General features: G+C 40.6%; 2 protein-coding genes across 13 annotated transcripts in view; both read right to left on the bottom strand.

Moving 5' to 3' along the window:
• The window catches only part of rgs12b (regulator of G protein signaling 12b), a 48,043-nt gene extending 37,626 nt beyond the window's left edge, over positions 1-10,417 (bottom strand). For 2 of the 4 annotated variants that reach the window (XM_023268195.3, XM_023268197.3), the window contains exons 1-4: positions 10,268-10,416; positions 5,700-7,012; positions 5,127-5,366; positions 3,475-4,464 (exon numbers count right to left, since the gene is read on the bottom strand). In XM_023268195.3, the coding sequence (XP_023123963.2) occupies positions 3,475-4,464; positions 5,127-5,366; positions 5,700-6,782 (2,313 nt within the window). In that variant the 5' untranslated portion in view covers positions 6,783-7,012; positions 10,268-10,416. Of the gene's footprint in view, positions 1-3,474; positions 4,465-5,126; positions 5,367-5,699; positions 7,013-9,763; positions 9,832-10,267 lie in introns of those variants that run through there. The other 2 variants (XM_023268198.3, XM_023268196.3) reach the window with 2 other exon arrangements.
• A 2,325-nt stretch (positions 10,418-12,742) lies between these two features.
• Positions 12,743-17,170, bottom strand: part of htt (huntingtin) — a 34,077-nt gene continuing 29,649 nt past the window's right edge. For all 9 annotated transcript variants that reach the window (XM_055009751.1, XM_055009754.1, XM_055009752.1 and 6 more), the window contains 3 exons: positions 16,921-17,083; positions 15,214-15,374; positions 12,743-15,112 (listed from right to left, as the gene is read on the bottom strand). In XM_055009751.1, coding sequence (XP_054865726.1) covers positions 14,899-15,112; positions 15,214-15,374; positions 16,921-17,083 — 538 coding nt within the window. In that variant the 3' untranslated portion in view covers positions 12,743-14,898. The remainder of the gene's footprint in view (positions 15,113-15,213; positions 15,375-16,920; positions 17,084-17,170) is intronic.

The following is a 17,170-nucleotide window of genomic DNA, read 5'->3' as shown; positions in this document are numbered from 1 at the left end:
TTTTACAGGTTAAATCAGCAACCAGAGAGGGAGTTCAAAAAATTAATGTGTGGAAATATTGGGTCAAATATTAAAAATGTTACTGTAGGATAACAAATGGCTGATTGACCACTGCTGCATGTCTTCCCTGGTTCTCTTTTCCATGTTTCCTGTCTCTTGCAACTGTTTCTATCAAATACAGGCAGAAATTCCTAAATAAAAAAAATCTTTCAATGTGGTCAATCTCAAAATTGCAGGCTAGTTATAGTATGAAAGCCTATGCAAACAGCACCACTTATTTTATCTAACTCACCAGTATTGAGTATAATATTTTATTGCTAGTGTATGGAAACTTTACAGTGTTTACACAGCTGTTAGTTAAACAACTATGACGGACCATTGCCAAGGTCTTGAATTCACCTGTTAATAATGCTGTCATGCATTAATGGGATGTAATGCTTATTAGCCATGCAGGTTTTACATGAAACCTCTTTTGACACTATTCAGATCTAATTTATCTAAACCAAACAGTTTTGTATTAACTGTATGCACATAAACAGCATGCCAATATTCCTTACAGCCTAAGGGGCCTAGGTGTGCATGTCTTAGTTGGACAGATGTTACAGAACATTAAAAGTGCCAGTTAAGAAAAGACACTACATAACATGCAGACAGTTCTACATGAAAGCTTTATGTGTGGAGATTTTTTCTGTTACACATGCATGTCTTGAAGTCGGGTTTCTTTTGTTTCACCTGAATGTTAAATTCCACGTTAGATGCAGGCATGTACAGTCCTGTGATTTTGCCTGCAGCTCCAGATAGTACTTTAGTCAACACCGCAAGAGCATAGAGAGACACACATTGACGCACAAACAGTGGATGTAAACAAGAACACTTGTAGAGCCTCTCTGTGCTAGAAAAAGTAGCATGATGAGTTTTTGCAATGAATTGTAGTACATTGGTTTAGGGAATGTCACTACTGTGGTATCTAATGTGAATTATATATAGTAACTGGTCCTTGCATTTTTAGAAGACAGCTTAATTATCTTGTGTTTTGTCACTCCTCTCAAAAATGGCATCTGGCTAATGTCCTTTTACTGTAGGAGAAAGCATCTGTCAATGGAACCTAGTTGTCTAATGAGTAATTAATCGATGCTGACAGGCTCAGAGGCCAAACAGGAGTAGAATGTAACTGGCTGGTGAGGAGCGGGTCTTCTCTGCATTTCATCAGGCAATGATCAGTGGTGTTGCCTGGAAACTGACTCAACCCCGCATCCATGTGAATGTGTGTGTCTGTCTGATAACACAGATTTGAACACTTGATTACATATGTGGTCACAAACATTCTCACATGATCTCTGCTTAACCCCGTCAGTTTACAGCCAGCGTTACCTGTAATAACAGAAAAGCTTGAATAACAAAAGGGTTTTTTTTAGAAGAAGCTGAGATTTGACAGTGTTGTTTGGACTCACTGGTGTTGGGGTTGTTTTGGGTGTGGCTGCTTTATCAAATCTGAAAGACTAAATTCCCATGGAAAACTCACAGCTCTTATCTGTGCAGCTGATCTTGTCCTTCTCCTCCTCCTTATTGTACACATACACACACATACACTATCAATGTCACAGAAAAAAGCATTCTTCCTGTTTACGACAACATAGCTGTCATCATAACAACCAAGCACACTTACACAAACACGCATTTCTTGTAATAACAATAATAAATTAAACCAGTGTAATGGGCTCTGAATGACTACCTTAAACATGCCAAAATACACACAAAGACAATATATTATTATTACATTTCCTTCAGATAAATAATTACGCTAAATGGCAAACAGAGTGCATTTACATAGCCCTTCATTCATCCAGTCACATACACACTCATACACTTATGGTGGTGAAGCTGACAATGCTTTGCCCACTGACACTTCAACATGTGACCAGGAGAAGTCATGGATCAAATTGCCAGACAGTGGGCAGTCCGCTGCCCAATTACAAAAATCACTGTGTCACATTTGTCAAGGTTCTGCTTGTTTCTATCTAGCATTTTTAACACAAATGGAGGCTTTCATTATGACAATTTCATTTTTCTAAACGATGATGTGAAATTGTTTGCCACAGACAGTCATTAGAGTGAGGGAGATTTACAGAGGTTTAGGTAGTGAAACAGTGCCACCATGTGACGAACATTAACACTCAATTAAGGATAATGCCTTGATCTGCTGCATGATATAACAATTCAGCAATGATGTCTTATAATTCTCGGGTTTTAAGGACACAGAGGGAAAAACCAGAGCATGAAAGCAGCGATTTCTGGATTGTATCTAGACAACAAATAGTCATGTCTTACCATGATAGTCACAGCCTCCACAGCTCGGTGTCTCCAGACTGAAGACATGTTAGAGAGGTTAATGTCCACCTTTCTGTCATTGTCAGTCTCTGCCCTGCCCCTGACCTTGTAAACACTTCCTCTGATTGTCCCCCAGGGTCCCTGGGACACTGTCCACCAAGAGCCTTAGTGGGAGAAGCACTGGCCTACTTCAGTATCCGAGAAGCTATAACTTGCTAGTATGTAAAAATAGACAGAGCCAATGACACAGTCTCCAACATACTTTCTACAATATTCTGTACAAACATTGGAGCATAGAAACTTTAGACTGGTTAATGCAGATGGATTTTTCCTCTCTTGATCTGTATCTCTCCATTTCTACTCTCTAAAATCAATAAACAGCCAGTATATTGTATTGTATCTAGTTCTTGTAAAAAAAATAAATTAAAAAAAAGAATGCAGCGAGTTTAGTTCTTTAAAGTATAGCACACAAAGACAGTAGCATATATAATTACTTCACTACTGCTAGACTGAGACTCATTAGGGTGGGAAACAGGTGGTTTTCAGGTGAAGGCAGATGCCGGTCTAGTGCATAATACATGATCTGATACTGGAGTAGTGAGGATAAATAACTTATCAATCCACTTGTACCAAGTTAGGAGAGAGAGCCAGCTGGGGTGCTCACATTATTCAGTGTAGTAGAGAGACATCTTTTGGTATGTGCATAGTTCATGTAAATTTTCAAAACAAGTGAAAAGTTTTTGATATGAGGGAAAAGAAACTTTTTCCCAGGACTGAATGAGTTACATCTGAAGCCTTGGGTAGGAGAGGGTGAGAATGCATGGAGAGCAGCGGGATGAGCACAGATGGATTTATAGCCTCAATAAACTGTAGTCTTGGACACAGTTTAGTCAGAGTAAATTTCCACAACAGGGATGTGTGATGGGGGATGCTACCTGCTGTCTGGGCTTCTCATCTCATGGTCAGTTTTAACACAACTTTCCTACAACCCACAAAACCTGGCACAGAGTAGTACACCAGTGACTGTGCTATTATTAGGGAGGTAGACTGGTCAAAAATGTGAATAAAAATGAAAAAGTTACCAGCATGAAAACGGATTGAACCAGAGTTTTACTCAGTACTTCTATAACTTAATTAAAAGCATACCTTTTTCTCTCCTTCCTTGGTGTTGGCTCCTCGTTTCTTCTCTCTTTCACCTCTCTCTGCTCCTGTCCGTTCCCTGTCTCCAGCACCGAATAACTTCTTAGCCCACTCATCTTTCTGAGCAGTCAGTCTGTGGGTGTTGGGGTATGAGGGAGGAGGAGGCTGGCTCCCCCCAGGTGGTGGCAGGTGGTCTCCAGGGGCCTGCGGGGCCCGGTAGCGGTCGGCTGGGATCTTATTCATGGGTGGGGGCAGGGTGCTGCAGTTGGCTGATGACCATCCGTCAGTGGATTCGGCATAGGACTCCTGATCGCTGCTAAGGCCCTGGAGGTGGCTGTGGTGGTGGTGCTGCTGACGCCAGTCTCGCAGCACATGGACTGGCAGCCACCGCTGCTGTTCCACCCCTACTGCTCCTCCAGCCCCTCTCCTTTCTCCTCCCCCAACAGCGCCTCCCCGCTTCCCTGATGAGTAGTGGTGTGGGTGGACCCCTCGTGAATGCCTGCCAGGGACATCAGGGTGAGCTAAGGGGAGAGGGTGAGGAAGGTCAGCCAGGTGTGGATCGTGACGGTAGTGGCCATTCCTCAGCATTGGAGGAGGAGGAGGAGGAGGTGGATGAGAGGCTGCAGCTCCCAAGGTGGGGCTCCAGGCCTGCTGGGATGACGGAGGGCTGTCCCAGTGGCGTGGCCCAGAGATGTGGTTGTGATTGGGAGGACCTCCAAGGTCAACTAAAAGTACTCTGTTGCTCTTCTCTTCTGGTAAAAAGTTGCCAATCCCACTATCACTGTTGCTACTGGTGCTGTGGTTCTGTTGGGCATCGTTGTCTGGATCGTGGAAAGCGCGGGCCCGAACCCCCTCAATGTTGTCTCCCATGTCCCGGTAGAGGACAGAAACAAACTGGAGAAGAGGCTGGGAACTGGGGGGGAATTCCAAACAGCCTCCTGTGTCTGGGTCAGGGGTGCACTCAAAGCCAAATCTCCTGGCCACCCCCAGATGGACCTGAGGAAACAACAGAGTAGTATGTGTCTGGCTGATTATCATTACTGACACTACATCAAAAGTAATTTTAGGTTTTCTAAAACAATCTGATATCTGCAGTAAGGCTGTTTATCAAATTATACACATCATTTCAATTTAATTTAGCAGACATTCCCTTATTCTTAGAACAGAATTTACGTATTTTAGGTTAATTTTTATTTAATATCTATGTAAATCACTACCCATTAACAGTTGCTTTGTGTTAAGATAAAATGAATAAAACATCAACATTTTCCAGAAGTGCAGTTTAGTTTGTTACATTGAAGAGAGGGAGTTGTATATCTCTCAGTAAGCACAGAAAAAGACTTCTTTTTGCTTTGGTATAAGTACTGAAAGTCACATTTTGTACTTGTGGCGTTGTTGAAATTCTTCTTATTTTTTTAATACCCAGTCCCTTTTCCCCCAAAATTTTGCCTTGTAAATTAATAAAAGCATCTGTTATGTTTTTTGTGACTCTGAGAGTGCCTGAAAAACATTTTTTGTGCTGTGGGTTTTTTTCATCTTTTAGAGACATCTCCCTAAGGCTCCCTAGTTTTCTTTAGATATTGCTAAATTCAATTTCTCATGTTAATTCCGATTTATGAACCCTTATTTTGATCAAATAACTGCCTTTCTGTTTTTACCTGGTGGTGACAGAGGTCTGGGTCCACAATGAACACATGACAGGAAGTCCTCAAACCACCCTCTTCATCTCGTCCGTTGCTGAAGTGACGATCATCGTGGTCATCTGTGGCCTGCATCGTGACCAATCCAAAGAATCGCCGGTCGTCAGGACAACAGGCACTGAAAGCTAATTTTTCTGCCGGATAGGTGGCCAGGATCTGACCTCTGTCACTGCACAGACGCACACTGTCATGCATGACCTGATAGGATATAAATAATGCATGTTACCACTTGAGACCAGTGAAGATAATGAGGCAATAACAGTCAGTTAGCTGAGACAGTTAATAAAAACATTAAAACAGACAGGTTACCATGTTGATACGTTGTTTATACTGCCAAATCTTTTCAATTTATTCCTTGTTGTACAATCAAAGCTTGATTTATTTCAGACCATACAAGATAACGTTTGAGGTTTACTAGGTAATTGCAGTTTGGACAAAGCTGTTACTGCTTTTTTTCTGAAATAAAAACATAGTTAACAGCATATTAAAAGGTCATTGCCTTCAGATGGGTAACAGACTATTCAATCTCACCTTCATAAGGACCAATGAATGGATCTTTTGCTCAGCCCTGAGGCGCCTCATGCTTCCTCTGATGGCTTGCAGACTGTCATTCTCGAGGTTGGTCCCTGTGGACGCCAGCTCTATGGAGCCCAAATAGCCAACAATCATTCCCACATTGAGAATACCCTCACTGGGCCCTAGGACCAAATCACCCCCATCTCCAACATCTACGTCTTGCTCTTCATGGTGGAGAAGGTGGAGATGGCGAAAGTCTGACTCCAGGAAAACTGAATCATCATTTAGAACTTGGGCCATCTCCTCCTCGGAGAGAAGGTTGGGGTTGCTCTGGGAACGAGACGAGTTCCGATATGGAGGAAACTCTGGATCGGACAGTGGACGTGGCTTTGACGATGAGCTCACCCCGGGCCTGTCCTTGTCTGAGCTGCTGGAGGAGTGGCTGGAGTTCTCAAAGATCATGTTAAAAATGCCTCCAGACTGCAGCTCTGCCACCACCTTCTCTGCTCTGTTGATGCCCAGCTGCTTGGAATCCATTTTGGATTTGTACCAACCTCCACGGGCACCACAGCCTGACCTGCTGTTATTGTTGTTGTTAACACTGTTATCATAGAAACCATCCAACTCATCATCACTAGAGCACGAGTCCAGGTAAGATGCTGTCATTGTGTTGCTGCTGTGGTGACGGCTGCCAGCGCTGCGTTGGTGGTGGTGCCGCCTGTGGCGTTCTCCTTCTGCAATGACTAGTTTCAAGACACCAGAGCAGCGTCCAATCAGTTTGACCACATCTTCATGTGATGCTTTGGAGACGTTGATGTCATTGACAGACAGAATGTAGTCTCCTGAGCGCAACCCCACGTAGTCTGCAGGGCTCCCTTTCAGGATGCAGCTGAGGACACAAGGACTTTGACCTGAGAGAGTAAAGCCATAACCTGTCCTCCCTCTTGCCACTTCCACGGCTCGAATACGGCCCTGCTGGATGGAGGAGGAGGTTGGATGAGGCTGAGGGAAGTTCAGTCCACTTCCACCACAGGGGCGCCTCTTAGTTGATGCATCCATTTGCCTGGACATTGTGCCAGGAAACTTTCTCTTGTCCATTGATTCAGTAAAATTCAATTTGTCATTATAGGTCTTTTGGTTCTGCTCAAGCCAGAACACACGGCATATCCAATGTCTACCTTTGTGTAAAACAGCTCTGCTGTCAGGCTGCTATGAAAAAATGAGTAGTAGTTCAAAATGCAGCAAATAGGTGAGAACCTGGCCTCAGCTTTGTCACAAGCTTGCTAGCCCTCCCATCCTGGTGTCACTCTCTCTTCCAGGCAAGTTACCTGAGGCACAAGAGAACAGAGACAAGTCAGTCATGATATCTATGCCCATCATAACATGCTCTTATTATCTCTACTTGAACTTCTGTCAAATTAGTTTTCAAAAGATCATACAATCTGTCTTACTGGCCAATGAGGTGGCATAAAAATTCTGCACTGAAAAAATATTACAGACAAAGCAAAAGCAGGATTCTCAGAAAGCCAGACAGTAATTTCAGACTAAGTGAGGCCAAATTAAGATTAAGGTAAAACAACTACATAGAAGATGCAAAAAGTCAAAATTAACAGATATAAGTCAAAAAATACAAGCAATAAAACACATTATTGGCAATAAATAGACAACATCAGATAAAAGCAGGTCCAAAATGATAAGTTTTTCAAAAAGTAATTAAAAAGAAGTTCCTAATTCTGTGACCCCAGGCAGGGTGTCCAAAGCTAAGGAACCCTGATGGCTCCTTAAGACTTAAGCTTTGACTCTGAGATAGCCAGAAGGAGCCCACCTTAGAGAGAAGCCAGGTTTGGGGTGATATGATCACATAAGATCACAGCTAGCTGAATACAGTTTTAAGCAAATCATTGACAGTTAGTAGGGCAGGTGGAGGGGAGAGGGCTGATACAGTCACAACCTGTATAGGCTGGAGTGAGAGCAGCTCTAACAGGTGTGCAGGTAACATTTGGCAGCTCCAGCCTACTTCACCAGAACTGAAGGATCATATTAAACATCATTTAAATGAGCTGTCATTTTTGACCTACAGCTTTCAGGCATGTTACCTGAGGCACAGAAGAACAGAAAGAAGTCAGTCATGAGATCTCTTCCCACCTTAACATGCTGTTATTGTCTCTACCTGAGCTTTTATCAAATTGTTAGTATGCCGATCAAACACTTTGTATTTCTGGCCTGTATGACATAATACAATCTCTGTACTGTACAAAACCATAAAGCACAGTATTGGTAGTTGACAGGGCAGATGGAGGGGATGGGACTGATACAGCCACACCTGTACGGACTGGAGTCAGAGCAACTCTACTTGTACTGTGCGAAAACTTTAAACATCTTTTACAGTGAAAATAACTCTTGCTCTCTACCAGTGTGACCTACAGCTTCCACACAAGTTACCTGAGGCATAAAAGAACAGAAACAAGTCAGCCATGAGATCTGCCCCACCTTAACACACTCTTACTGTCTAAATTTCAGCCTCCATCAAAATTGTTAGTCCATATGCAGATCAAGCCTTCTGTCTTTGTATGTGACTGCTATGTGACTGCAAAGTACAAAGTATAATATTGATAGTTTATAGGGCAGGTGGAGAGGAGGTGGCTGATACAACCACACCTGTACAGGCTGAATTATAGCAGCTCTGTGGCAGCCCCAGCCTACTTCACTGCACTCTGTGAAAACTTCAAACAGTTTTGACTTCTAAATGAGCTGTTGCTCTTTACTAACATGACCTACAGCTTCTACACAACTTACCTGAGGTCCAAAACACAGAAACAAGCCGATCACAAGCTCTTATTGTCTCTACTTGAGCTTTTATGAAGTTTTTAGTCCACATGTAGATCAAACATTTAGCTTTTCTAGCAAAGATGATTGCAAGTTACAAAGCATAATACTGAAAGTTTTTAGGGCAGGTACATGAGAGGGGGATGATATAACCTGAGTTATAGTAGCTCTGTGGCAAACTCAGCCTACTTCACTGAAATGTGTGAAAACTTCATACAGCTTTTGACTTTTAAATGAGTTGTTGCTCTCGACCAACATGACCTACAGCTTACAGTCAAGTTAACTGAGCCACAAAAGAAGAGAAACAAGTCAATCATGACATATTTTCTCACCTTAACATGCTCTTACTGTTTCTGCTTGAGCTTTTATGAAGTTCATATGTTCATATATCAAACATTCTGTCTTTCTGGCTATGTGATTCCACAGATACAGATTCAAATAGTGTATTTCTAGCCTGTGTGGTGGTATAAAATCTCCATAAAGCATACAAATATAGAGCACATTATTGGCACTTAATAGCAAAGGTGTCTAATACAGTCACGCCTATACATGCTGGAGTCAGAGCAGCTCTGTCAGGTGTACAGGCAGAATTTGGCAGACCCAGCCTACTTCACCAGCATTGTGGGATAACATTTATTTAGTTTTACGCTGTCACTTTTTACCAACACGACCTATGGCTTACAGTCAAGTTAGCTGAGGCACAAAGGAACAAACGCAAATAAATCACTTAAACATGCCAGTATGTTCTCTGCTTCAGCTTCTATCAAACTGTTAGTCCCGTTAGTGTAAATCAAAAATTATCTGACTGCATAAAAACTCAAAAAACAGCACTGTTCGGTAATAGGACAGGTGGAGGGGAGGGGACTGATACAGCCACACCTGTACAGGATGAATTCGGGGCAGGTAAAGTTTGGCAGCTCCTGCCTACTTCACAAGTGCTGTGGGATATTTTTTAAACAGCTGTTGGCCTTTAAACCAACTGTCGCTTTTATCAACACGAACTACGACTTTTAATTGTGTAAAACTACTATTTAACTACAGCCTACGACGCTTACTGAGAAGACGTTAGCTGAGATTAGCTGACGCGTTACCGTTAGCTTGGCTAGCTTAGCCGTGCATGCTAGAAAAATTAGCAGTGGTCGGGTAGTGGTCACTAATGAGAGACATTAACAACAATGTCATTTTAAGCTTAGTATTGTGTGGGTTTTTTTGTCAGTTTATTAGAGTTGTAAAAAGTTTTTTCTTGCCGTTACTTGTTGCTGAAAAGCGCATCCGCCCGTGCTGGAATTGTAGTCCCGCCCCTCGGCTTCCAGCTCTGTGGAATGTCGGTGCGTTCCCGTAGCAACGGCGGTGTACACAGACTTTCATATCCTATCATTGGTTTTCCGACTTGTCAATCACGCAATGAACAGTTATGCGGATACATTGGCAAAAAAAGTTAGACTGAGAAATCACAAATAAAAGTCCCAACAGTAGCTTTATTCCACAGGTGTCAAAACGCATCACACGAGTCGCCGTAGTGGTTCGTAGTTGTAGTTATTGTGTTTTGTTGGAAGCAGGCTGCGTGTGTGTGGCCTTTTAAGCAGAGGACAGTGGAAACAAGACAGCAAGAACGACAACAGCTGGCTAAAATACGTGTGAGTTGTAAAAAGCGGGGATAGCTAAATAAAGTGGTGGATGCAGGTCTTTCTCATGTTGCGACAAAGATGTTTGGAGCAGCGGGTTCCCTTCAACGAGAGAGTAAAGAAGCGACTTACTGGTCGGTGTCCAGCGGTGATGCTGCGTGGGAAGTTTCCATAGTTTTGTAGCTAAGGATAGTTAGGTAAACTCAGGGGCGATGGGTAAACAAAAGAAAAGACTGCACCATCTGGCGAAGTAGCCTTAAGAGGAGGAGGACTGGAGCAGAGGGAGGTGTGTTTAGAGTGGGCAGCGGAGGAGGGAGCTCAGAGGGGGACTGAAAATCAACTGTGAAGAGTTTAACTTCACTCACTTTAAATGGGCCACGTTGTCACTTAAATGTAGATTTGGTTTGAATCTTGAGGGAGAACATGAAGCAGGAAATTCTGAGTGTCAGACACTTAATTTTCTGCATTGTGGTGAATTTTTATAAAACAATTCGTGGCCTTTCTGCATCAATTTAGGTACTGTGTGACAATTGAAATTTAATGGAATATAATTCTGTAAAACTTATGCATAATGTATTGAAACTTCTCCAATATCACCATTTTTTTTCATTAAATAGTATTATGATATGCATGATTTTGTACATTATTTGTGTCTTTTGTTTGGGGAAGTAACTTCTTGAAACTATTTCATAACGCTTTATTTTATAGAATAAAATTTAAAAAATCTATATGTACAAATATAAGACACAAGCTATTATACATATTTAAATTCTGTATATAAATTTGCACCATTATTAGCCCTATAGGGTCTTAACCTCAATATGTAAACTTACTAGGTTAATTCATAACACCAACCTTTGTATTTCTTGCTGAAAAGCAAGAATGTGCTGTATAAATTAGTGACTTAAATGTGCATGTGGCATTTCTCCACATCAGTTATAAATGTATTCATTTTACTTCGTTCATTTATTGATTTTAATTCATTCTTTCATGAATGGATTTTAATAGCTCATATGTGTTTCAACAAGATTTCTGCTCACGTTCAAACTTTGTGCACACTCGGAATACATATCACACATATCCCTTTGATGTGATGAAAAAAAGGACCCACCCCAGTTTAAAATCTACACAAATGATAATAGTCTGTCATGGGAGAGAGGTTTATTAAAACAGCCTAATCTGAATTAAACTTCTGCACGAAATCTGCATGTCTGAGCATGTATCTTTGCTCAGCTTTTTATGTGAAACTCCAGTTATATCACAGCACACTGGCTGATTTAATATTATTTTAGGTTTTACAAGTTATTCAAATTTTGCTATCCTGAGCTGCAACGAAATCCTCAAGATAGAAAACACTGTGGGACAAAAGCATGTTTTCTGTAATGTCTTTGTGTAAAAAAAAAAAGAAAAAAAAGCAAAGCTGCACAGTTCAGCTGCCATTTGCTATGTAGAGTTTACTTAAAACCTTTTCCATTGTGATTTTAGTGCTTCATGAACCATATGGCAGCTGCCTGGTAATCCTGTTAATACTTTTTAATCATGAACCTCCTATCTTAATGGGTGCTGTAAATCAAGAGTATGTTTTCATAGTGTGGAGTCTATAAAAGGGAATTGCTGTTTGAGTGAGAAAAGGAAATTGTACGAAATGTGATAACTTTAGAGGTCAGTTCGGGTCTGCACCTTTTAAATAAGCGTTTTTTTTTTTCACAAGCTCAGCTTGAAAGTTTGTTGCTTCTCTGGTTAATTGGTTGACAACAGGTTGCTCTTTCTGGCAGAAAGGAAGATGAGACTGAACATGTGAAATGGCTTTAACCTCACAATTTGATTGTGTTACAGACACACAATAGATCCTGCAGATACCAGGCAGTCATGACTGTAATATGGTTATCTGCAAACATGAAACACCTTTAGCTGGTTTGACATCATGCTTAAATTACTGCTTTCACAAAGGAATCATGTCTCAAAGCAGAGTAACATCTTTAAATAATTTATTTCTAACAGACCATGATGCAGTGATTAATCTCTTCAAAATTTTACGGAAATACAGTCTCTTTCAGTCGAGTTTTTACAGGCAATTGTATTAAAAAAAAGAAAAAAAATGATGTGGCTAATGCTTATCGAGGATCCAATGTGAGGAACATATAGGGAATCATTTCGCTCAGCCTGTGCATCTAAACAAAAATGGAGGCAAATTGTATTTTCTAGAAAGGGTAAAGAGGTATTCCTTTAAAGCCGAGTGCCAACATGCCCATCAAAGATAGATGACATTACCTAAAGAACATGGCAGAGAAACAGTTTTAGCAGTGGCTCTCAGATTTCTATTCTTCATGTGGAAGAAAAATAAAGCCTTAAAGGGAAGCGAGTTAAATCACTTGAGCATGACCTTTGTCCAAAAACCACAAAAGAGTTCTGGGTAATCGTATTACCTCCTGCAGGGCTCCTTTGCTCATGTTCTGCCTGGGGGTGATACAAAAAGACAACCTGAAAAGAAATTGTCTTCAGCCTGTTTTTGAATGAACATTAGTAGTGCAGAAAAAGAAGGATCTCTGTCACCCTTAATTTCTTCTTCTCACACCCACAAATTCAAAATGACTTTGAAAACAGGACTTGTTTAGGATCTTTTAATCTGCTTCAGCGTGGCCTCACATTGGAATTTCAATAACAGAGGACTCAGTCATTTATTGTGTGAATACATGATTTTTGACATGATCAAAGGAAACCATTCATTGCCTTTAAAGTTGGACAAAGTGGTAACATATTTAGCATCCAACTCTTTGTGATGTTTACGTACTGCAGGACTCATTGCATATCAAGAAAGCGCCTAACATCAATATGAAAAGAACTTCAAGTTTTTAAGTGCTCTGTGTGTTTAATATTCTGCACAAAGACGATGAATGATGAAATATTTATCAATCTTAAAAGCGAGACAAAAACGATATTTAAAGCTCAACAAAAACAGAAAAAAACTCCTGCTGTGACGTGGCATCGCTTCGCTACACTTCCTCGTCTGTTGATTTGTCAAAGCTGCAGTTGGTCGCTAAGGTTACAAAGCTCCCTTTGGATTGTGTTGCTTCTCTTCCACACAAACAGTCATGGCAACCGTACTCATGGAAATACAGTATTAAAGACAATGCAAGAAAAATAGCAGTAAGCATGCTTTCAAGCCTTCAGTGTACAGGACATACGTATTCAGTGTTAGATCTAAGGCAAGTGTATGTACAGAGTAATGAAGCCCAGCACGCTCCCAGGCAACTCAAGGTCAAGTCTTTAATAAAACACTATAAGCTTGAAGCTTTCTGCATTCTGCTGTCTGCTGAGTCACTGATTTTTTTATTTTCTTTTGTGCGCGTGTACATGTTAAGACAAAAGAAAATGGCATCACATTATCACACTGTCTAATGTCCCTCGTCTATACACAGTCCTTATTTTTATCATGCACCATGGCTTTTCTGTTACTATACAATTACTTTTTACAAGATACGAAGGAAACTCCATTTAAAGAGGACTGTAAATTACTTCCAGTCTTATTACAACAAACAATAATATAGTCACATCTTACATCCTGAGAATTAAAAAAGTACAAGAAATGGACTGGTGGAATCATTCAGGTGCACCGGGGAGCATACAAGATTGCAAAGAGAGGAAAAAAAAGACAAAACAGAAGCATTACCATAAAATCATAAGAGGAAATGCTTTGCCCTCCTTCCCCTGCTACTGGTTGAAAAAAGAAGACATCACTGCAAATTTGGTACTTTTCTTGCTTGTTTAGGTGAAGCTATATGGGTGCTTAAACAGTTATAACTATGTATGAATTTGGAAAAGTGTCATTTCTTATCCACTGCTCAGTATATACTGTTTAGTTCTCGATAGAACATCCAGAATAGTTGCAGATATGAGTCGGACTTTCTGCAGTGACAAACAACTGCAATTCACTGCTTCTCATGGAAAAAAAGAGGCTATGGTTATTTATGATCATTCTTACACATACAATATTCTACTATTTAACTATTGTGTGTCAGAATGACCACAAGTAACTTAAATATAAAAACATCTTGAAATATACTAAATATTGACAACATGAAGCAGGCATGTCTGACCCTTTTGTGTCAGCATCCTAATCAGACTTTAAGCACTCTTTAACAAAACTCACTGAAAAATAGATGCATTGAAACTTTAAATATAGTAAATACTTTCCATTTTCTATTTTTTTTTTGTCTGTTTTATTTTACTGACATCACAATACTCAAGCAAGTCCTCACAGGAAAATAAACAAATCCAATTCTGTGTTCAATTTATGTTATCTTTATATATTTTTCTGATAAAAGGTGCTGGGTAGGAAGTGTTCAAGGTGCTGTAATGTCTTGAAGATCAGTCTGGAAAGGGTTGGGGGATTGTTGTGTGCAGAACCACAGTTTTGCAGCCAGTGTCCTTCATACAGATTTAGGAGCTCACTCTTCCTTTTTGAGGACTACCCCTTTTACATTTAACATTTAAAACTAGATGACCTCCTTCGTTCATCCACTGAATTCATCCTGGTGAGTTCAGTAGTTCTACTTTTTTCATATTGGTGAAAAGGCGGGGGGAAAGGATGAGGCTACAGTAGGTTTTTCTAGTAAAACATTCCGTTCTTTGCCGCCATCACAACTCGTAAGGAAAGTGTACATGGAGATCTAATTTCTCACTCTACCACATCTCTCTCTAATCCACTTTTCTCCCCATGCTTCCTTCCTCCTGACCTCTCTCTGCATCTCAGTCCACTGGCCTCAAAGCGATGTATCCTGGTGGATTGACTGCAGACAGCCCAGCAGCTGGTAATAAGGGCTGTCTGGCGAGGCCACGGTCTCAAAGACGGACTGGAAAGCCCTGCGGTCCAGCTCCTCGTCAATTTGGTGCCGGTAGAAATCCATGGCCACCAGGCAGAACAGGTTGACGTCCACCACCTCGCTGGATCCCATTCGGCTGATCACATGTGGCAGTCTGGTTGAAAGCGAAGGAGTTAAGGACAACAGACAACTACATTTACAACTTTATGATACTAAATACAAAATCCTAACCACCATCTTCCTATTTAAGGATACAGGGCTGAGATCCACTGGGAGGTGGAAGCAGAGACAAAGAAGCAGGAGAGGCTCCACATGGCCATGGCCACTGGTGTCCTCTGAGTGAAGTTGGACAAAGACAGCAGCACCCAGTCTCGCACCATGGAAGACTGGCCTGTAGCATGGAGCGTCTGGAAAACCTGGACATAAATGCACAGCAGACAGAAAGGCACGAGTCAAAGAAAGGAAAATTAAACAAAATGAGACAAATACAAGATCCATTACTTGATAAGAATCATCAAATTTCTTTTTTAAAAAAACTGCTTTAGTTGCAGTGCTGAAAGATAATAGGAAAATTTGACAACCATTTGGTATTTTTTTATTACAAAAAACTCAGTTGCTGATTGTGGTTTGGTGAGGATGTGTGCATTTTCTGATAACAGTATGCTACATGACTCTCAAGTGCTTCACTTCCCTCAGGCACTCACTCGGCTGTCAGATTGGATTTCAGTTTCCAAATTGGAAAAAAAAAAGCTGCTTTTCATTTAATATCAATTTACCACCCGAAAGTGATTTCTAAATCAATTAGAGGCAAGAAATATACCACATGGGAGTTGATTCTTAGAAGGTATTTTCCAGAAATGAGTTTGCCAGATTTAGACTTGTTTTGCAAAACAAAGCACAAAAAAAGTCAACATTTATATGTAAAAGGATGACTTCCCTTTCAATATAAACATTTGGGAATTATTTGCTCTAGAGCAATTCTATTAATTGTGCTGATCTCATTTATTCATTATTTTACATACCAATGACATTAATGAAAACCCATCAGCTTTGCTCCTACTTGATATTGTTCATATCGGAAAAAGCAAATTGTCAAAAAAGTGATACCAAGTGAAAAGTTAATTGAGATGGGATTTAATTAAAATTCTGTGCAGTTTGATTCAACAAAACAACAGCTTGATGTACAGAACATTGTAACAAGTGATTAGCCCTCTTAATCCCAAGCGGTTTCTGGGTGTATTTTGCTTCCGTCTCATTTTTGATCACAGTGGGCTTATTTTTTACTGTGTCAAAGTCCTGCACCTCTAATGGAAACAGCACAACCATGGATTGACGTAGAGGAACTCCATACTTGTCTCCTATCTGTTCTGTTCAAACACAACCTGCAGTTCAGCTGAATAGCTGATTCACATGATTCTTGGTTGCAGCTGAGTTACTTCTTGATTGTGCCAAGGAGTGCTGAATTTTTTTTGTTTTGTACAGAATCAGGTTATTGCAAATGTTTTATTATTGAGAAATTAAAAAAAAAAAAAAACATGTAGAATAAAAGGACTTAGAAAAAAAAAGCTTTCAGGGAGGGCCGGTGATGGTCACACACATGCACTAAATATTAAAATATTTGGCTGCAAGACTAAAATATGCATCAATCTCATACAATGTTGACACCTCTTTTGTGGAGTTAAACAATGAGAACAAATGCAGACAAAAAAAAAAAGAAAAAAAAAGCTTATACTTGGTAAATTTTTCTGAAAAACCAAAAGTTACCTTATCAAGTTAAAGGACTGTCAGAAAGTTGAAAATCATTTAAGTCTCCGATTTATGGTTGACAGTCGTTTTGCAGATTTAAAAAAAAAAACAAAACATGCCTTTCAAAACTGCCAGTGGGTTTTAAGATTCAGAGGGTTAATCCTATCACTTGGCACAAATGGCTGATTCCTTTATATGCACACACTCATGTCTGACCTTATACACGACGGTGGCCATGAATTGAGGATAAGGTTGCTGATTGGACAGGAACTCTCCGATGACCTTGTTCATGACGTCCTGTGGCGGGAAGAAGTCATCCAGGAACTGGGGCAGAATCCTGGACACCACCCGGGCCTCGCTGGGTAAACCCTTCCTAATCCTGCAAACAGGAAACCCCAGGAGAGCAATGAGGAGGGGAAACACAAGTTAGTGTTTGTCAAAAACTCCATCTGCTGCCACAATACAA

Source organism: Amphiprion ocellaris, chromosome 4 (genome assembly GCF_022539595.1).
Source record: "Amphiprion ocellaris isolate individual 3 ecotype Okinawa chromosome 4, ASM2253959v1, whole genome shotgun sequence".
NCBI classification, from domain to species: domain Eukaryota; kingdom Metazoa; phylum Chordata; class Actinopteri; family Pomacentridae; genus Amphiprion; species Amphiprion ocellaris.
Note: the sequence above shows the minus strand (reverse complement) of the source record. Positions and strands in the feature narration are given on the sequence as shown.